General features: G+C 44.9%; 1 protein-coding gene across 1 annotated transcript in view; it reads right to left on the bottom strand.

Moving 5' to 3' along the window:
* The window catches only part of LOC122708560 (deleted in malignant brain tumors 1 protein-like), a 96,042-nt gene that overhangs the window by 5,847 nt on the left and 67,859 nt on the right, over window positions 1-22,336 (bottom strand). Inside the window, 7 exon segments of the mRNA XM_043924771.1 lie at window positions 963-1,138; window positions 1,673-1,705; window positions 2,289-2,330; window positions 3,203-3,508; window positions 17,919-18,000; window positions 18,101-18,219; window positions 21,272-21,583. Coding sequence (XP_043780706.1) covers window positions 963-1,138; window positions 1,673-1,705; window positions 2,289-2,330; window positions 3,203-3,508; window positions 17,919-18,000; window positions 18,101-18,219; window positions 21,272-21,583 — 1,070 coding nt within the window.

The raw sequence follows: 22,336 nt of genomic DNA, 5'->3' as shown, positions 1-22,336 counted from the left end.
GCAGGGGGAGCTGGGCCAGCCAGGGCCAGAGAGGATGGCTCAGGGTTCTCCCCAGTGGACTGGCAATGTCCAGCGCCTGCTCTCCTCCCAGACACTGGGGAGCTTCCAGCAGACTGCTGGGGAAGAAAACCTCTGAGGTTAAAAAATAGAATTTTTAGAACAAAGAGGATAAGAATGATCACAGTCTGCACAAATAGATGCAATGTGAAGTATGGAGTTAAAGGGGTTATTTAGCACCATGCAGACTGAATGCATTCAACCTCCAACAATGTCAAGTGTTTGGGGTGCTCTTTTTTGGGGGGCATGTGTCTATACAGGGGTGTGAAAGAATACATGAATAGCACAGGGATCTTTCTCTGTAGCTTGTTACATTATTAAATGTGCCTATGAACATGATTTTCTGGTTATACACTCTTCCTATATCTTTGGTATACTTATTTCCTTGATTTCAATGATACTGGTTTGTGAAATAAGTAGGTGGTTAAGCAAAATGAAATAAACATATTCATTTGATTATACATAAATATCTTAATATTTGTTTCCTACATTAGGAAACCTGGTTAGAAACATGGCACTCAGCCTGTCTTCCCCAAGCCCAACACTATAGCTTGCACATGGTGGGTGGGCACTATTGTGAATAAAAAAGCATGTGGTAACAAAATGCTTTGGCTTTGCAGCTTAGAGAATAGCATCCATCTATCCATCCATCCGTCCATCCATCCATCCACCCATCAGCCCAGCAGCACTCTATACTTATTACTATGTACTCCAAATTCCCAAAAGGAGGGGCAGTTTTAGACAAATTAATGAGTTGCTCCAGGTCTCGCAGAACTCAGAACCAAAGTCACGGCTGTGCCTTTCCTCTATCCCTATTCAGGTTTTTAACAGGTGGTTGATTCTCCCAAGCCTCTCTTTTTGGCCTCCATCCACAGAAGGGTACCACCACCTTGTCAGTTTCATACCTGTCTGATGGTGCCACAGTGGCCATAGGGAATGTTGAAGATCAGGTAGCGCCCTGTGACTCGGGGGCGACACAGCTCATCATTTAAGTGGATGTCCCAGGACGAGTAGCCCAGCCTCCGGAGGTAGCCTCGGTCAATGACAACTTGGAAAAGGTGAGGCCAGCAGGAGAGCTGGGCTGCAGAAGGGGGAGGATGGGGAGAAAGTTACAAAGAGAACCTGGAGCACTGGACATAGAGTGCACTCAGGGGTGTGAGTTACGTTTACTTTATAAAAGTACCATGGACAGTGCCCTGGGTTGGGGCTGGTTTGGCTCTCATCACCCCCTACACTCAACTTGACTTTCACTGACTTTATATTTCCTCTTCTTTCCAAAGGGGGTCCTACCCACAGAACGTGTCCCAGAGTCAGAGCCTCTTCTGAGGATTTAAAGGACAGTTCATCTCATATGGTAAGGACATCCAAGCCTGAACGTGCATCTGGGCCTTTGTATGAAGGGTAAGTTAGAAAAGGGGAGTGGAAGCCAAGGTGGAGGGGGGATGCAAAGGGCCTTCCTCCCCAGGCTTCTAAAGTCCAGCAAGAGGATGGAGATATAAGAGATCTCAGGAGAGACATAGAAGCTGGTCCCTACACACAGCCTGTTCATTCTTTCCCAATGTCTCTTAGCTCCCCTTTCCAGAGCCTCACACCCTAGGAGGGAAGAAGACTTTACCGTTGTCCTTGGGTACCACAGAGTCAGCTGCACCTGGTGGGGGGGGGAGCGGACAAAGAAAAGCAAATGTCAGCTGTGTAGAAGCACTGGGCGGGGGCAACAACATAGCCAGCAGTAGACGTGGGTCGTAGGGAAGGGGGCTCATTGCATCCACCTATTAAAGCTGAAGCAATGGCCTGAAAATACTCCAGGGCAATGCAAAGTAAAGGAGGGCCCAGGGCCTCCTGATGGAGCTGGAGGGAGGGGTTCTGACATGGATAAAGTAGTGTTGAGAATGGTGTCATCAACACCAAGATTTGTTGGAGAGAGAGACTAGTAAACACAGGGCTTTGCAGGTTTTAAACCTCATCGCGTGGCTGAACCCTGGCTGGCGTCCCTTCCCATGCACATGGCGTGCTTGGTAGTCCAGGCTGGGAAATGCACACTTCATGGCTTTCAAGCCCTCCCCTCCCAGAAGCAAGGCAAGACAGAAACCCAGGGCCAGGGCCCAAAAGGAAGGCTGGCCAGATTCCCTCAGCCCTTCAAACGCTCTCAGCCCCAGACAACTGGTCCTTTGGCTACCAAACCTGATGAAAAAGAAACCCCTTGGTGTATAATCCAATAGAAGATAAATTACCATTTACAGGGGGTCCCCCAACAGCATGAGGAATGGCTGGAACTGTGAACAGACAGTAAAAGTGAGGCTCTGGAGAAAAAGGACCCCACAGCCCTAGGGTGACTCACACTACATGGCTTCCTGTAGAATTAACTCTCTCAAGGGGGCTCTGATAGCCTTTCTGTTTGGGCTCCATTGCTATGCAAAATAAGAGGAATTGCCACATAAAGGCAAAAGGAACAGCAAGGATGCCTTTGATTCACCTGCAAAAAAGTAGAATGGAAGAGCCAAAGTGAGCTAACCTTGTTCACCAAACCTTAGAATTCCTTCACACAAGTGAGATTTAGTGGATAAATTAAGGGCAAATATAGGGGAGTATGACTCCAAACAGAAGGAGTTCTGCCCATGGAAGTCAAATGCCAAGACAGACGGCCGGTGACAAAAACTATTTGCCAAATCTTGGATGAAAGGGACCAAGGGGAACCCAGGACAGTGCGGGGTTCTGACTTCCAAGGGTTAGGTCAAAGTGGAGAAGGGACTCCACCTAGGACTGTGCCCTTATCAGAGGTTGAAAAGGGGACAACAGACAAATTGTAGTCTGACTGAGAGCAGCAAGTTCTTTATTTTTAATCACTTTTTAAAGCTGTCACTTGTTTGGCTTCATAAACTTTTAGCTATATTTCAGGACAAATATTGTGCTGAACTGGAATTAGAAACACCTGGTTAACAAAGTGCCACCTCTATCTGATTAAAAGATTTACCACCATGGCTATGTAATAAATACGCTCTTGTTATCCTAGAATCTGGGGCCCTGGCCGACCTGACATACCTCGGGCTGGTGAATTCTGACCTTAGGGATGTCTGGGGAGGAAAGAAAGGGTGAAGCCTTAGGAAGACCCCGGGGAGGGCCCGGCGTGGCAGGGGAGCCCGGGTACCTGCGCAGACCACGCTCGCGTCCTCCCGGTGTTGGCAGTCGTGGCGTGCCCAGCCCGCGTGGGCGCAGCGCCCCAGCGCATCCTCGGTGCCCGCACAGCGCACGTCGTCCAGCAGGATGGGCCCCGAGCCCGGGCCGAAGCGGCTGCGCCCCAGGGCGCCCAGCGCGCGCCCGCAGCCCAGGACGCGGCACACCACGCGGGCGTCCCTGATGTTCCAGTGGTCGTCGCACACCGTGCCCCACACGCCCTCGTGCCGGACCTCCACCCGGCCCTCGCAGCGGCTGCGCCCGCCCACCAGGCGGAGGTCTGCGGGGGGCAAGAGGCACTGCCCTAACTCATCACATCTGTCCAATGGAGCTTCTTTTAATGAATAAAAGTCAACATTGTAAGAACTGTAAGAACTATTATGGATACAGAGTTTCAGTTATAAAATAATTCCTGGGGATGTGATGTACAGCATGGTGACTATTATAGTTAATAAGACTGTATTATGTATCTGAAAGTTGCTAGGAAGGAACTTGCAAATTTTCATCTCCAGAAAAAAATTTTTGTAGCTATGTTTGGAGATGGATGCTAACTCAAATTACTGGGGTGATCATTTGCGGTATGTACAAATATTAAATCATTATGTTGTACACCTGAAAGTAATATGTTTATTGTTTATGTTAATATGTTAATATTATGTTAATATGTTAATTGTGTTAATATGTTTATTGAGGTATCTATTATACCTCAATAAAAACCTCTATACTATGTAATGTAGTTATTCCATTCCTAGATATTTACTCAAGATAAAGAAAACACATGATTACAGAAAGATGTATAAATAGCAAACTCAGCAATATGCAAAACCTGGAAACAATCCAAACGTCCATCCACAGAGGAATGGACAAATAAATTGTGGTATGTATGTCCATAATAAATTGTGGTATGTCCCACACAATGCAACAATACTAAGCAGAAACAATACAAATGAAAAAAAGAACAAATCACCAACATATGGAATCACCTGGGGCAAATCTTAAAAACAATTTGTTGGGACCTCCCTGGTGGTCCAGTGGCTGACTCCGAGCTCCCAATGTAGGGAGCCTGGGTTTGATATCTGGTCAGGGAACTAGATCCTGAACACCACAACGAAGACCCGTTGCAACCAAATAAATATTTCTTTAAAATTTGTTAAGCAAAGTTTAGAAGACACAAAAGCATATACGCTTTGATTTCACTTATATGAGATTCTAGAAAACCAAATCTAATTTACAGTGACAGAAAACAGATCAGTTGGTCTGGGGGAAGTGGAAAGGATTTACTGTAAAGGGGCATCAGGGAACTTTCTGGGGGGATGGAAATACTCTAGATCTCTTTAATTTAATTAAAAAAATTTTTTTTGCCTCGTCCTGAGGCATGTGGGATCTTAGTTCCCTGATCAGGGATTGAAAGCACAGACTCTTAACCACCGGACCACCACTGAACACAACTGAGGGACACGACTGAGTGACTAAGCGCGCACACACCCCACTGAAGTCCCAGAATGCTCTAGATCTTGATTGTGGTGGTGCTTACACAGCTGTATACATTAGACAAAACTCACAGATGTGTGCGATTTACTGTACATAATTATACCTCAAAAAAGGTGATGTAAAAAGTAAAACTAATTTAAAAGGAAAACCTATATTATGTTGGTGGTGCTACACCCACTAATGTGTATAAAATGATTTACCTTCATATAAATTAGTTGCTAGGGACTATTTTTCAATTTCCTGCTCTGCTCAGCACATAGAAGATGCTCAGTGAATTAGTTAATAAACACCTCTGGCATCTGCTTCTCTGTGACTGAAATACCCTGGTCCAGGATGGTTGCTCTCCTCATCTGATTTGTTACTGAGGTACTGGAAGCAAGATAACAACTCTTCTTTGAACTATGAATAAAGGCAAACATCTGAGTGAGGCCTTGAGAGGTGAATCGGGGCTTCTAACCTACAAAATGGATGTGTGTGCACACATCTGTACCTGCACATACACACCTAAAAGCTATAAAGTTTTCTGTAAAGGGTAGGAAATTTCAATGAAAAAGAAATAACAGTATTAATAATGATATGATAGTTTTAGTGCTTAGAAATAAACAAAAATTACCAGGTAATGGGGTCATTTCCTCACCTACTGAAACTGTAAAAAAAGGAAAAAACAAGCTTAAAAATATGCATATCTTTGAAGTCACATATATATATTCAAAGATGAAAATGAGCCAAATGTTTTTTCTACGTTTAGACACTAATGCTTTTTTAAAAAGTTTTTAGTTTGGGAGCCAAAATACTGTTTATTAGGTTTTATTTATTTATTTGTCCATTAAGTTGCATCAAAATGTAACAATCAGTGTTGTGTGGCTTTTTATTTTTCAAAAATCAAATTACTGATTTATTTTAAAATTTTTTTGGCCGTGCCGTGCAGCATGTGGGATCTTATTTCCCAAACCAGGAATTGAATCTGTGCTCCCTGCTTTGGAAGCATGGAGTCTTAACTGATAGTTATCAAATAATCTATTCAATGGTCAGAATAATTTTATAAATGCACTGAAGTTTTGAAAGGAAGAATTCAAAAGCATTAGATTTTTACAAGGGCTGAAAATGAAGAAAATCAAGTGAGATTCCAGAAATATTTTTAGATAAGAGAAAGACCATATCTAAGAGATGCAATCCCATATGAAAATATTCAGAAGGAGGCAAGGTAGGAAGAGTAACAATGGGCTTTATGACAGCGTTTGGTTGTATAAATTACTATAAAACTAAGGATTAATCTAGCAACAGGCATATGATTGTTACCAGATGATGACGTCACTTCTGTTGAAACCAGATCTGTGGCTGCCAAAAGATTTTTTTCCAGTGAAAAGAAAGCATTAGCATTTGAATTCATTGAAATTTTATGCTATAGACCACAAGGTTTTGAAAACAAGACTGTTTTAAGCTGTATATAATAGAATCCACTCTGCTTATTTATCCTGTGGACTTGTGCACGCAGGGGGTAAAACAGTGTATGTGAAGTTGGTCTTTAACAAGGTAGGTTAACAACCATTCCCATTATGAGCATCTACATTGTGTCTTATAATTTACGACTCTAATCCTTACCACAAATATGCCAGCTAGGTATTATCACTATTTTAGAGGTGAGGACATGAAGACTCAGCTTACACACGTCTGTGAGTGCAAGTGCATGATAAGTCACTTCAGTCGTGTCCAACTCTTTGCAGCCCTATGGACTGTAGCCCGCCAGGCTCCTCTGTCCATAGAATTCTCCAGACAAGAATACTGGAGTGGGTTGCCATGCCTTTCCTCCAGGGGGGGTCTTCCCGACCCAGGGATCGAATTCACATCTCTTACATCTCCTGCATCAGCAGGCAGGTTCTTTACCACTAGCGCCACCTGGGAGACCCTGCACATGTGCCTGGATCATCCACAATTCAAACCCATGAGACCCCAAAGCACACTCTTCCGACACCCCTTTGCCTCTGGGGGCATAAGATGTAGGAGTCCCATCCGCTCTGGCTCCACGAGGTGACTCAGGAATTGGGGGGAAGTGACTTGGAGCCCCCCTAGCCTCTCCTGTCCCCTCTCCCCTCCTCTGTTAGGGAAACAGGAAACCTCTCTTCTTGGCTGGATTCTTTCAGAAAGCCACTCACAGAGCTACTACAAAGAGCAGAGAGATACCTGGTGAAGAAGGGGCTTCGCTTGAAGTGGGAGTCATATCTGCAAACAAAGAAGGATCAGACTCAAGTATTAGTGAAAAGGAGATGGAATGATGTTTTCAAAAACAGTGTGGTTGAAAACAGAAGAAAGTGAAAGTGAAGTTGCTCAGTCATGTCCAACTCTGCGACCCCATGGACTGTAGCCTACCAGGTTCTTCCATCCATGGGATTTTCCAGGCAAGAGTACTGGAGGGGGTTGCCATTTCCTTCTCCAGGAGGTCTTCCTGACCCAGGGATTGAACTCGGGTCTCCCACATTGTAGGCAGACGCTTTACCATCTGAGCCACCAGGGACGTGGTGAATGGGTAAAAGCAACACAACCACAGTTGTCCCCTAGCGGGTGCATCTGGGTGAAAGGGTCAAAGCATCGCTTGAATCATAACATGACCACCCAGCAGGTGGAGGTGTGGACCCCCAGCCCTCGAGTCTCTTGGGCACATCCGATCAAGACCAGTGTGACAAGCAGAAGGTGTTCCCTGGTGGAGGGACCACTTCTGTGTCTGTGCGTGAACGAGAACATGAAGCTTAATTTCTGTGAAAAGGAGGCTAGGACTTCTGTTTACATTGGGGCTTATTCTGTAGACAAAATATTCTATGTATATGTTCACTTGTTAAACAGAAAGAGGAGAGTTTGAACTTAGGAAATGTGACAGGTAGAAAACATTACCAGAGGGGGTGTCCACTTCTGCTGAGGCTGAGAACACATCTGTGCCTGAACAAAGAAAACAGGATACTTAGAAAGGAGACAAAAAGACACTTCGTGTGTCTTTTCATTGGGGTTTATTTTGTGATCGTTAAGTGGGCTTGTTTTCTAAATAGGACCCAGAAGTAAGAAGCTAGTCTGGTTCATTTAAACACCACAGTGAGAGAGCATTTACCAGATGGAGAAGTCATATCTGCTGAGGCTGAAGACAGATCTGTAGAAAAAGAGATGAAGAAACTTACATACCAATGGAGAAGATTCCTGGGTTTCTGTTTTTACTGAGGCAGTGTTGGGTGCAAAATATCCATGCGACAGCCTAGTCTGATAAATGGAACTCCAAGAAGAGACACTTATGGGACACTAGACGGTGTTTTACCTGGTATGGAGGTCACACTGGCTGACAACGAAGCTGCAGATGAACAAAGAGAAGAAGGCAGCAATAAGACAGCCTTACCAGCCATACGTGTTTCTATAAGATACAGAAGACGTAAAAATGGCCAATGAAGACCAGTATGACTGACTTGGCTTGTCTGCCTACTGTCTAGACAGGAGCTATAGCAGGGCATCTCCAAATGCTTTACTGCCCCCAGGCCACCCCTCTACTCCCTGGGTCTCCTCTTGGCCACCCTTCCCTTCCTCTCTTGGAGGCTACCTGTTCAGAGGGCAAGAACCATTGGTCCAAGTTTCTCCATTGTACAGTGTTCATCTAACAAAGATTCCATAAGTGATAGTGAAGTCGCTCAGTCGTGTCCAACTCTTTGTGACCCCGTGGACTGTAGCCCACCAGGCTCCTCCGTCCATGGGACTCTCCAGGCAAGAATACTGGAGTGGGTTGCCATTTCCTTCTCCAGGGGATCTTCCCGACCCAGGGATCGAACCCAGGTCTCCTGCATTGCAGGCAGACGCTTTAACCTCTGAGCCACCAGGGAAGCCCTGCTTTTCCCTGCCTCCCCTTAAATGAGTGGGAGGCAGTGACCCAGGAAAGGGTGATCTCTGCAGACTGGAACTTTCCCTAGGTAGGCTGTCTCAAGATATAGACTAAGGGTGAGGAAGAGTATGAAAAGTCCATTTGTCTCAAACTAAGAGATGCCCTGCATCTCTTAGGTATATCAGTAATAAAGGCCATATTTTGGTTCCGACTCGGATGCTTTATTTTATAATTGCTTTATTTCAACACCTGGAGTAGAGTAGAGCATCTTCTTTATTGTCCTCCACCCAAATAAATCTCTAACACTAATTGTCAAATCAAGTCCAAAGTCAGACAGGTGAAAACATGTGGGTTATTTTCAAATATCGTTTGATACTGATTTCTAACATAATTCCATAGTGATAAGAGAACAGACTCCGTATGAGTTCAATACCTTTAGACCATGACATTTTTGCACCTTGTTTCATGTTCCTGGATATGTTCTATATTTCCAAGCTCACAGTCTGTGGCAACTTGAATAGAATTTATATTCTATTTGTGTGAACATTGTACAAATCTAAATTATGCTGAACTGCTTCACCATGCTTTTCAGGTCTACTATATCCTTCTGGTTTTCTGTATATTCATTCTATTAATTTTTGAGAGTTTGATATTCAAACTCCAACTAAAACTCTTAATTTATATACTTAAAAATAATTGTAATACATAGTAGAACTATATGTAACTTTGTCCTGGACTTTCCAAGTCTCCTGTAAATGTGTTATCATACTTTTGTAATTTAAAAAATAAGAAAGAGGGAAAAAAAACAAAGTCACACAGTAACTCCTCAGATAACGGCATCACTCAAAGTCTAACATCCAAGAGGAGAGCTCTTTGTTACCCTGGTCAGCTCTGCATCCCTCACTACCTTGGCTCATGGCCATCGTCACCGAATGCTGGTTGAACATTCAGAAGGATCAGTTAAAGCCATGGTCTGGCTCTCCACCAGTCTGACAATACCTACATGATGGCTGGTGTTCAGGAGAAGCTCCCCTCATGGACAGTTGACATTCGACCACCAGTCAGTCCAGCAAATGACTCATTGCTTGTGTTTGGCTGAATTGGCTGGACTAATTTTCCCCTTGGCCCAAGCAGTTAGTATGGCCTTTTTTGAGTCAGGTCAGTATAAACATATTTTAAAACTTTCAAAAATTTATCATGACATAAACAGTTATTTAATGAGCTCATTGGAAAGTCAAATAATTTATAAGCATGTAATTTATAAGACAATTTATAAGCAAATAATTTATAAGATGGACGAAGCCTAAAATAACATCAAAATTACCTGTCGAGGTGGTTACAGCAATACTCAGAGATGCTGGAGATAAGAAAAGACAATTTTGATCAAAACTTGCCAAATGGCAAGAAATAGTAGTATTGTTAACTTATTTTCTTCTCTCTGTCCCTGGAGCATAGAAACCATGTGTGCATGCATGCGTCATGTAATCTGCCAGGTCCTCAGTCCATGGAATTTTCCAGGCAAGAATACTGGAATGGGTTGCCATTTCTTACTCCAGGGGATCTTCCCAACCCAGGGATCAAAGCTGAGTTTCCTGCATTGCAGGTCAATTTTTTTTTTTACCCACTGAGCCTTTGGGGAAGCCTACAGAAACCACAGACTTCATTTATTTAGTCAATAAGTCTTGATTCATTTATCTATTCTGGTAGGCACTGTGCTAAATGCTGGAGTGGGGCAATCAGCAAAATTAGGTATGGCTGCTGCTCCTGCTCTACAAAACTGCTCTTGTGACAAGTGCTATGAAGGAGAGCTGCATGATGCTATGAGAACCTATGACAGGTGAGCTGACCTGGCCAGGGAGATACCCTCTCTGCCTTCCTGACCCCTCAAGTCCCCAGGCCTGGTGCAGGGTCTGGCCCAGACTAAGCACTCTGCTCAAAAGACAACAAGCTGACAATACACCTCCCCCAGAGTTGTCCTAGTCTTGGCCCTGGTGGCATGACAGAGGCAACATTACTGTCTCATCCGTCTACATTTGCAGTGGGCAAAGGGCATTACCAGGTGAAGGAGTCACTTCTGTTGAGGTCGGAATGATGCCTGAATACAAAACACAAACAGGAAAGTTAGTCAGTGGATCAGAAGGTTCTTATTCTTTTTCTAATATACACAATTCTGCCTTTCCTATTATCTCATTAACCAGGCTTTGCTGTTGGAAAAATTTAAGTGTGAGAACTAATTGTTTCCCACCCTCTTGAATAAAAGTTTAAGTACCTAGATTAAAAACACACAAGTTGTGTGTTCCCTGTACTACCATGTTTTTACACACACAATAGTCAACCAAAGTGGAAATACATACTGCAGTCATTTCTCTGTTATCAGGCATTGACCTGAGGTTAAATGTTTATTAGGTGGTTTTAAATCTTTTCTCTTGGCAAAACTCTATTAGCCTTTGCCCTGCTTCATTCTGTACTCCAAGGCCAAATTTGCCTGTTACTCCAGGTGTTTCCTGACTTCCTACTTTTGCATTCCCGTCCCCTATAGTGAAAAGGACATCTTTTTTGGGTGTTAGTTCTAAAAGGTCTTGTAGATCTTCATAGAACCGTTCAACTTCAGCTTCTTCAGCGTTACTGGTTGGGGCATAGGCTTGGATTACCGTGATATTGAATGGTTTGCCTTGGAAACGAACAGAGATCATTCTGTTGTTTTTGAGATTGCATCCAAGTACTGCATTTCGGACTCTTCTGTTGACCATGAAGCCTACTCCATTTCTTCTAAGGGATTCTTGCCCACAGTAGTAGATATAATGGTCATCTGAGTTAAATTCACTTTATTGACTATGCCAAAGCCTTTGACTGTGTGGATCACAATAAACTGTGGAAAATTCTGAAACAGATGGGACTACCAAACCACCTGGCCTGCCTCTTGAGAAACCTATATGCAGGTCAGGAAGCAACAGTTAGAACTGGACATGAACAACAGACTGGTTCCAAAGAGGAAAAGGAGTACATCAAGGCTGTACATTGTCACCCTGCTTATTTAACTTCTCTGCAGAGTATATCATGAGAAACGCTGGGCTGGAAGAGGCATAAGCTGGAATCAAGATTGCCGGGAGAAATATCAATAACCTCAGATATGCAGATGACACCACCCTTATGGCAGAAAGTGAAGAGGAACTAAAAAGCCACTTGATGAAAGTGAAAGAGGAGAGAGAAAAAGATGGCTTAAAGCTCAGCATTCAGAAAACTAAGATCACGGCATCTGGTCCCATCACTTCATGGGAAATAGATGGGGAAACAGTGGAAACAGTGTCAGACTTTATTTTGGGGGGCTCCAAAATCACTGTGGATGGTGATTGCAGCCATGAAATTAAAAGATGCTTACTCCTTGGAAGGAAAGTTATGACCAACCTAGACAGCATATTAAAAAGCAGAGACATTACTTGCCAACAAAGGTCCGTCTAGTCAAGGCTACAGTTTTTCCAGTGGTCGTGTATGGATGTGAGAGTTGGACTGTGAAGAAAGCTGAGCGCCGAAGAATTGATGCTTTTGAACTGTGGTGTTGGAGAAGACTCTTGAGAGTCCCTTGGACTGCAAGGAGATCCAACCAGTCCATCCTAAAGGAGATCAGTCCTGAGTAGTCATTGGAAGGACTGATGCTGAAGCTGAAACTCCAATACTTTGGCCACCTCATGCAAAGAGGCTGACTCATTTGAAAAGATCCTGATGCTGGGAGGGATTGGAGGCAGGAGGAGAAGGGGACGACAGAGGATGAGATGGCTGGATGGCATCACCGACTCGATGGATATGAATTTGGGTAAACTCCGGGAGTTGGTGATGGACAGGGAGGCCTAAAGTGCTGCGATTCATGGGGTGGCAAAGAGTTGGACACGACTGAGCGACTGAACTGAACTGAATTTAAATCTTTTCTATTCAATGATAATTGACCCCTATGGCCATTTTAGTACCAAAGTCAAATTGTCTGTTGTATTCTGTGTTAATTTTTTTCTATTTTTTGGTTTTCTAATTAAAGTTTATCACTTATCCTATCTCTTCAAGATAAACTGTACATTTCTCTGTGTGTCTCTTAAATACAGATCTTCTTATTCTTTAAAATATCATTAAAATATCGGAGCCTCTGGCAAAATGGCAAGAGGGATGTTGTGAGCAGATGCAAACTATTATATATGGGATGGACCAACAACAAGGTCCTACTGTATAGCACAGGGAACTATCCTGTGATAAACTATAACGGAAAAGAATATAAAAGGATGTTTATATGTATTAACTGAGTTACTAGCTGCACAGCAGAAATTAACACTGTAAATCAATTATCCTTCAATAAATATTTTTTGGATGGCAAAAATAAAAACCCCACATGAGCTGTTATAAATTAAAACTCTCCTGAAAGAAAATAAGTTTCCCTGTCCTCTTAAACAGAAGATACTTGGTCATATTTTAACTTGCATGATTCTGGCTCATTAAGAAGAAACCATTGCTGTTCAAGGTTGCATTAAGGAGGTGTCTCAAAGGATGTTGAGTTTAGTGGGTATTTTTGCTTCATATTGTGATATTTAGAAAGCCTGGTGACACTGGTTTTCTGAACCCTTCTGTGGCTGTCGTTTAGCATTTCCTGCCCTTACCACTGTGGCTCTTCTAGGAGGTCTTCCCCTCCCAGTCTCTGCACCCCCTCCCTAATCCGTTGTCTCTTATAATACGCAGTCAGCAGGGAGATCAGAGAGCCAATTGTCAATGTGTGTGTAGGGAGTATGAACCGTAGACTCTGTGGATCACTCCCAAGTGTATGCAAGTGCTTTACTTGAATGTTGGGACCTCAACTTCACTGTATATTTGTCAATTTCTGGATTCTAGTCTATTTTCCAAGGGATTAATTCAGCCAAGTGACCCCTGGGCAAACAGTACTCTTTAAGTAGAATTTCAACACATCAATATCTCTTAACGTTAGTAACAGGACAAATCAGCAGAAACTTGTTACCAGTTGTAAGGACCAAATCTGTGGCTGAAACTGAGGCAGGAACTGTCAAAACAAGCACAGTTTAAAGAAAACTGTAATTAAATGCTGTTCTTGTCAATCATGTTCATTGGTAAAATTTTTAAAAAGAATTACCCTGCTTATAAACTATGCCCCAGTCTTGTTCATATTTGATTATGCTCTGTTCCTATTTGATTCTCCTGTTCTCCTTTTCATTAAGCTAAGGGAAATAAATAGTGGGGGAGATGGTACTTGGGTCTGGGACCCAGGAGATTTGGATTCTAGTCTCTTCTCTGTGTGTAAATAGGCAGTTGACTTTAGACAAGTTCCTTTGCATCTCCAAGCTTCAGAGGATGCATCTGAAAAAACGAGTCCATGTACTAGAAGCTTCTGCACCATCCTGTGAGAAAGGCAGACATTTAAAACCCCATCCCTCACTCTTGCTCAAGGAACTGAATCAAAATCTGCATCTTAACAAGATCCCCAGGTGATTTATAGACACATTAAAATTTGAGAGGCACCAAGAATCCCAGTGGAGATGACTCCAGGCCCAGAAATAATTGGCACGGGCCAGCAGGAAACGAGACAGACAGCATGTGCCCATAAAGGGAAACCGTTTCCCGCTCCACCCTGGACAATTGATGCCCTGTGAAAATTCATGCTTGTATTTCCCAGCCTCTGGCTTCCCCATCAGAGCTTGAAATCTGGACTTTTATATGAAATCTCCTACTTTTAAAATGTGGTATTAATAAGAATGAAACTTCGCTTAGGCAAAATTCTGTTGTCTGAAACAAAACCCATCCACAGGTCAAAACTGGTCTGAACAATCTCTAAGATTTCTTCTGACTCTTGTAAAGATATTACACTGTGATGATGCGATATTGAATTTGTCCTTGGCTAAGAGATGTGGTAGCTGATTCTCAAAGATCCAACAAGAAGACAAATCTGTTCCATCATCTGATTTTCCATAAAACGTCCATTTCTACCAAGTTTGGTAGAGGGCTCCAAGACTTTAAAAAGAGGAACCGTGAGCTACTTACATAACTGTTTACAGTTCAGAGAATATTTGAGTTGAATTGACTTGGGTTGAGATTGTATTTCTCCAACTTGCTTGGTTGTATAGTATATTGATCAACTCAGGTCCTAAGACGATCCCTAGTGTCCACAAGAGGGAAGTTTACAGAAGGACACATGAGTTGCTCACCTATAGAACCAGGCAGCTCCCAGGAGGTGACAGCACACACATCCCTCAAGGATGTGATACCAAGCCCCCATCACTGAGAGCTTGCCGGGGTGTATGCCACTTAATTGTCAGGACAAGAGCCACCCTCCCATTCTGCAGATGATGAAAGAGGCTCTGAGAGGGAAGGGGGCTTGCCCGGTTGTCACCCAAAGGTTTAAAGCTGGAGCCAGAACATAATCCCAGGTTCGCTGGCACCAAATTTTGTGATACTGCATTTCTACTCAAACCTGGAAGGTTTCAGCAGTCAAAGAAGTTTGAGAAACATTGGACTGAGCCAAGTTTAAAGAAGATCCCTTATGGTAGGGCTTGTCAGAACTTTAACAAGTTAATAGACTGAATCTTCAAGAGAAGGGTATTGTATTTCTCCAACTTATTACAGGCTTCCCTTGTGGCTCAGCTGGTAAAAAATCCACTTGCAATGTGGGAGCCCTGGGTTTGATCCCTGGGTCAGGAAGATCCCCTGAAGAAGGGAAAGGCTACCCACTCCAGTATTGTTGGGCTTCCCTTGTGGCTCAGCTGGTAAAGAATCTGCCTGCAATGCAGGAGACCTAGGTTCGATCCCTGGGTTGGGAAGATCTCCCAGAGAAGGGAAAGGCTACCCACTCCAGTATTCTGGCCTGGAGAATTGCATGGACTGTATAGTCCATGGGGTCACAAAGAGTCAGACATGACTGAGTGACTTTCACTTTCAACTTATTTAGCCATGCAAATGCTTTTTATTTTGACCATGCAGCATGTGGGAATGTGGGATCTTAGTTCCCGGACCGGGGATCGAACCCTTGTCTACTGCAGCAGAAGCGCAGAGTCTTAACCACTGGACCACCAGGGAAGCCCCGTAAATGCTTTTTAAAAATCTGCCTATCATGGGATTGGTGTGCTATAATGTGAAACACACATGGGAGATGTGGGACTCTATTATTTCCTGAAAACGCAGATTAGAGGAATATTTTTGCCTGAGATGCCTGAAGTCCTGTAACTGTTAAAAAAATTAACTCACTGAATTCCCAAATGTGTGAACACTAATGGGAGTATGAACAAAGCTCCTGATTTCTCTAATGTGGCACCAAGGACTGAGAAGCACATTGAACACACTGTCCTATGTACCGAAGGCCCATAATCAGTCCAATTTACTCCTACATTACTCAAGAAACATATGAGTATTTTATGTTAGTTTGATATGAGCTTGATGCTTATCTTCATATGAGGTATAAACTTTAACCCTAACCATATGCAAGGCAGTCTATACATATATAATTTATATCAAGCAAGCAAGAAAATAAAATTACCAGGTGAGGTGATCATTTCTGTGGCTGATACTGAAATGAAAAAAACAAACCAGAAACCAAAATAAGATAAAATCCAAACAAAAATCCCACCCACTTATAAGAAATTTAGAAGATACTGTTTTATAGGGTTAGCCACAAAATGCATTTGGGTTTTCCGGTTCCAGCTTATGGAAAACCCCAATGCACTTTATGGCCAATCCAATATTTTAAAGATTAGTACCTCATATATGCAAATTAGATAAAAAATGACCCGAAATGTGATGTTAAAGATAGAGGCTGCTTGGATGAGATTGGAACAGAGACAGGGATGCATGAGGCAGGAAGTGGGAAGCAAACATTTATTGTTGTGGGAACAGTGTGATCTCCCTGGATGGATCAGAAAGCCTGTTTCCTGGATGCAGTAAAAAGAAAACATTTCCTAGAATTGCAAAGTACTAGGAACCTTCCTAGGCTTCCAGGGTGGCTAGTGGCAAAAGAATCCACCAACAAAGCAGGAGATGCAGGGGACACAGTTTTGATCCCCGGATCAGGAAGATCCCCTGGAGAAGGGGATGGCAACCCACTTCAGTATTCCTGCCTGGAGAATTCCGCATACAGAGGAACCTGGTGGACTACAGTTCATGGGGTTTCGAAACAGTCGGACACGACTGAGGCAGCTGAGCACGCACACAGGAACCTTCCTCGTCCTGACTTGAGGTTTCTAACATTGGTTTCTCATCTTCATCCAACAAACTAGTTTATGACATAGTACTAAGTTGTCTAAATGTTAGGAGAAAGTGGTTCTGTAACACAATAAAGGGTGTTATGAGCCCCAATTCAATGTTCCTTTATTCTTGTTAATGATCTATCATGGCTGAAACAGACGCGATCTTGAGGGCTCGCACTGGAATGTAAGCACCCTGAGGGCAGGATGGCTGTCTGCTGCTCTCATTATTATATTCACCTAGAATCGTGTCTGGTGAATATAAAGTGCTCAGTGCCTATGTGCTCAGTGGTGTCCGATTCTTTGTGACCCCGTGGACTGTAGCCCCCCAGGCTCCTCTGTCCATGGAATTCTCCAGGCAAGAATACTGGAGTGGGTTGCCCACATCTCGTACACCTCCTGCATTGGCAGGCAGGTTCTTTACCACTAGCACCACCCGGGAAGCCCAAAGTGCTCAGTAAATATCTGTTAAATGAATGGATGGATGAACTAAATCCTATTCTTCTGATCTTTGCTATATAAAAGTAAGAGAAGCTGGGCAGTGGGTAATTTCATTTCATTTGATTTCCTTTTCTATTTTACATTTCTGGCAATCTCGTATAGTGCATAATTGGGCTGAATTAACAAAAGAAGAAAGGGAAACTATCTCAAATCACTGGGGCCAAAAGAAATAGTGTTGACACTTTCACAAGGGGCATAGGTGAGAGGACCCCAGTTTTGTTCATGGAAATTTCCCAACACAGCACTACTAAGTCAGCTTTAGCTCACAACAGATCATTTCAAGGCAAAGATAAGGAAGTACAATGAACTACCCCAGTGGGTGGATTACAGAGGGGACCTGGCAATTCCTTGAAGATGGGAGAGACTGGACTCTAAAGTGAACTCAAGGGTGTTACCTCAAGCATTGGGTAGATCAACAAATGAAGAGAGACTAGGAATGACCCAGAGGCTCGCTGAAACAATGTTGAAAAGGGGCCTTGACCTTGTGTTTGGGGGACCCTGGTGGAACTCAAGATTCCTCCTCAGTCGTTTGCCTGCCTTGGAGCCCCAAACCATGTGGGGTCCGCCTGCTTGGCAGACAGGGCTCTGCTGCTTGGGGAGGAAGCTGGATCTCAGGGAAGTTCCGGTACCTGCACAGATGGCCCCGGTGACCTCGTGGGGTCCACAGTTGTGGCCAGAGAGGCCGAGGTGCCGGCACCGGCTCAGGTGGGCCTATCGCCCACGCACTGCATGTGGTCCAGGGAGATGGGGCCGAAGCCATCACCAAACAGACTGCTCCTCAGGGCTGCCAGCCCAGCTGCCGGCACAGCACCCGGGCAGCCGGCAGGTCCCAGGGGTCGTCACACACTGTCTCCCAGGTGCCGTGGTGGTGGATCTCCACACAGCCCTCACACCTGCTCCTGCTGCCGGCCAGCCTCACCACGGGCAGATCTAGAGGAGCCCAGGGCCAGGCCAGCTTAAGAAGCTTCCCTCCCTTCTCAAATGAGAGGACGTTCCAGCTAGAGAATCCACCCCAGTTTGCGGGTATTTTGCATACATTCATGGGGAATGACATGCACAGAGGAAAGAAAAGGACTGCTTTTCTGTATCTGAAATTTAGCACAGACTCTACAAAGCTTTCCTCACTGGGCAGTCTTTATGGGAACATGAGCCACCTTGCTGGCTTTGTAGGAAATGTAGTATGCATATGCGTGCATGCTCAGATACGTCCGACTCTTTGCTACCCCACCGACTGTAGCCCACCAGGCTCCTCTGTCCATGGATTTCCCAGGCAAGAACACTGGAGCGGGTTGCCAGTTCCTTCTCCTGGGGATCTTCCCGACCCAGGGATGGAATTCACATCTCCTGAGTCTCCTGCACTACAGGCAGATTCTTTACCACTGAGTCATCAGGAAAGCAACTTTAAGGAGACACACACACCTAAAAACAACCTTTTGGGAATTTCCCTGGTGGTCCAGGGGCTAAGACTCCATGCTCCCAATGCAGGGGATCAGGGTTCAATCTCTGATCTAGGAATTAGATGCCACAGCTAAGGCATGGCATGGCCAAATAAATAAATTATAAATAAATAAAAATAATCAGCCTTCATCCTCTCTGGGGTGTCATTTCTCATGTTGTTTCTCTCAAAATTAAACACAGTTCAGCTGAAGGTTTAGGATTCAGACTTTGCTTTTCTAGCCCTGATCTCTCAGAGTATATTGTGAAATTCTCAGGACACAATTATTTTCACTTTTCTTGAATTTGAAAACTATATTCATTGGAGAATGATGGAGGAAGTCAGAGGTTAGGAGAATGAGTAGCAGAAGAGACGGTGTCATTGCTCAAGAAGGTAAAGGATTTGGCCAAGTGACAATGAGCCCTGAATTAAAAGCAGGTGAAGTCGATCTTCAGATTCTGAGCCCCAGAGTTTGGGGCTGGTTGGGGGGCTTCTCCTTTGAGAAGGTCCCACCAGAACCCTGAGTGGGTCCGGGCCTTAATAAGGCCTTTCCATGACTGAGGGCAGGTGGGTTATTTGTTCTCCCTGAAAAGGTCCCTACACCTTCCCTTAATAAGCAGATTTTATTCCATACAGGACTATGAGAATAATATTGGCTACATTTCTCTTGGCCACTAGTGGCGGGACCCCAGCCTTAGAAAAGCAGATACAAAATATAAGAATGGAAACGATACCTATTGGTTGGTAAACATGTGACTGTTCCCCAGGAGTTGAAGTAGCTATGGAGTAAAAAAGAAAAAAAGTTCACCATGAGGACACTACAAACAAGCACAATGAAATTTCACATCCTTCTCAGTGAAGTGAAAGTCTTAGTCGCTCAGTTGTGTCCAACTGAGTGTGCCAGGCTCCTTGGGCCGTGGGATCCTCCAGGCAAGAGTACTGGAGTGGGGTGCCATTGCCTTCTCCGGCAATGCAGGAGACCCCGGGTTTATTCCTGTGTCAGGAAGATCCTCTGGAGAAGGGATAGGCTACCCACTCCAGTGTTGTTGGGCTTTCCTGGTGGCTCAGCTGGTAAAGAACCCAACTACAATGCGGGAGACCTGGGTGATCCTTGGGTCCAGATCTCCAGGGAAGATCTCCTGGAGAAAGGAAAGGCTACCTACTCCAGCATTCTGGCCTGGAGAAGTCCATGGACTCTATATAGTCCATGGGGTTGCAAAGAGTCAGACACGACTGAGTGACTTTCACATTCACTTTGGGATCATGCAGATACGGCCACCCAGGACGGGGGCATCTTGTTAGTGCCACAGAATTCCGGGGCAGCATCCCGGGCCCCAGGAAGGGGTGGTCCCAGGGAAGGAGCCGCTCCTGCCCAGGCCCACCTCCCCTTAGACCTTGTTGTCTCTGGCCTCCCGCGGCCTCTGCAGCATGAACCACCGTTCTGGGTCAAGAACTAGTGTCTCAGAGTCTCACTGAAATGCAGCTCTCACATGCGGAAGCAATGACACATCAACATGCTAACACCCAGGACAGCCTCTCCTCTGGGTGCAAAGCAGGGCCCCCACGAGACTGGGGAGCAGCTTCACAATCTGGCAGGGTGGAAGGGTCAGGAGCTCAGAGCATCAATGGTTAAGGAAAGTTAAGACTGGGAAGGAAGACCCAGTCCCCAGTCTTCCAGCGTGGGGACTCTGCACCAGATGGCTAGTCACCAATCAGCAAGTAAAATGGATGTGAGATCACAAGTACCTGGATTCCCAGCAACTGCGGAATCTGCAGAGATAAAGGAAACAGGAGGATGGATTAATAGAAACCAGGGTGGTGAAGTGGTTCAAAGATCACGGTCTCAGTTTACATGCTGCTCAACAGGCCTGGTAAACATCCTGGAGCATCCAGGGCTGCCTCCTCTGGGTTTTCACAGCCAGCTGTGAGCTGTTTCACCTGGCTAAAATCTCTGAGCTAGTGATTCTGACAGAGTTTGCTTTGGCAACCAAAATACCACTGCCAACAATAAAATAATTAAAGTTTTTGTACATTTGTGTTTTTTTGTGTGTGTTTAGTCACTAAGTCATGTCTGACTCTTTGCGACCCAATGAACCGTAGCCCGCCAGGCTCCTCTCCCCATGGGATTTCCCAGGCAAGAATACTGAAGTGGGTTGCTATTTCCTACTCCTGGGGGTCTTCTGGACCCAGGAATCGAACCCAGATCTCCTGCATTGACAGGAGGATTCTTTTTGTACATTGACAATGTGCCAAATGCTTGACTACATATGCTACATGGAATGTTTCACTTAATCCACCCATCAGCTTTGTGAGATAAGTACTATTAGTTTCTTTATTTTATAACTGGTTAATCTTTGCAGACACTCAAGCTGGATGGTGTCCTCCTGTATATTAGACGGCTGGCATAGCTTTCAGAGTTAGAATAGAAATCTGTCATCTGGAACACGGTGGAAGGTTGAAGGCAAGGAGGAATTCCAGACTCAATGTGCTAATTCCAGGCTTGGCCTGGGCAGCCCCGCGCCTGGCCCAGAAGACACCTGTGCTCACCTGAGCAGACGACGCCAGCGTCTTCATGGTGCCCGCAGTTGTGGGTGAACCAGCCACTGTGAGGGCACTGCGCCAGGGAGGACTCGCTGCCCGTGCAGTTGACATCGTCCAAGAGAATGCTGCCCACCCCGGGGCTGAATCTGGCCCCTGGGAGGGCAGACACGGCCTGGCCACAGCCAAGCTCTCTGCAGACCACGTGGGCATCCTCGATGGACCAGCTGTCATCACACACGGTGCCCCAGGTATCGGCATGGCAGACTTCCACTCGGCCCTCACACCGGCTTGCCCCATCGGCCAGCCGCAGGCCCAGACCTTGGTGGACAATCCAAACAATGACCTCCATCAAAGCTCATCCAGAGAGGCCACTGGAAGAGCCAGTATCTGTTGGAAATTGGGCACTGACCATGGATGATAACAAATCTACTCCCCCCCTTCATTTTATTTTAATTTCACCTTGGGTATAACTTTTTGTTTTTTCAGCATTACAGCTGGCTAACAAATGGTTTTGCTCCTTAGCCAGCTGCTCCAGAGCTCTGCCTCCCTGCATAGCTGCCCCTTCTTGCTGTGATGTCTTGGTTTCTGGCACTCACAGGGTTTGTTGGATTTTTTCATGAGAAGCTATCATGCACACACTAACTGGTGTGTGTGTGTGTGTGTGTGTGTGCGTGTGTAAGATTCTCTGAGTGCCTTGTACATACTGATCAAGTGACAAGAACAATAATTTGCATCTGTGTTATTCCCAGGATCAGGTGTCACCACATGCAAAGATGCTCTGGGAAGTATAAAGGGCAGTCATCACAGGCTGCTCCCCACGTCAAAGGGCAGTGTTGCAAAAAAGAGTCGAGATTGGATATGCTCAGAACACAGCCAAGGGGAGCTCACAGCAGGACTGGGTGGAGATGTGGGGTCAGCCAGGTACTCCCATCCCAGCCTTTCTGGGTGCTGGCTTCCATACTGGTTCCCACAAGCCATCCTTGCATCTCACAGCCTCTTTCCTCTCACTTTCCAATCACAGATTTGCTAAGTGAGCCTGGATTTCATCAGCCCTTCCTTTGATAGCAGCCA

The sequence above is a fragment of the Cervus elaphus genome, chromosome 15 (genome assembly GCF_910594005.1).
Source record: "Cervus elaphus chromosome 15, mCerEla1.1, whole genome shotgun sequence".
In the NCBI taxonomy this organism is placed as follows: Eukaryota; Metazoa; Chordata; class Mammalia; order Artiodactyla; family Cervidae; genus Cervus; species Cervus elaphus.
The sequence above is the reverse complement of the archived record's forward strand: the minus strand, read 5'-3'. Positions and strand labels throughout refer to the sequence as shown.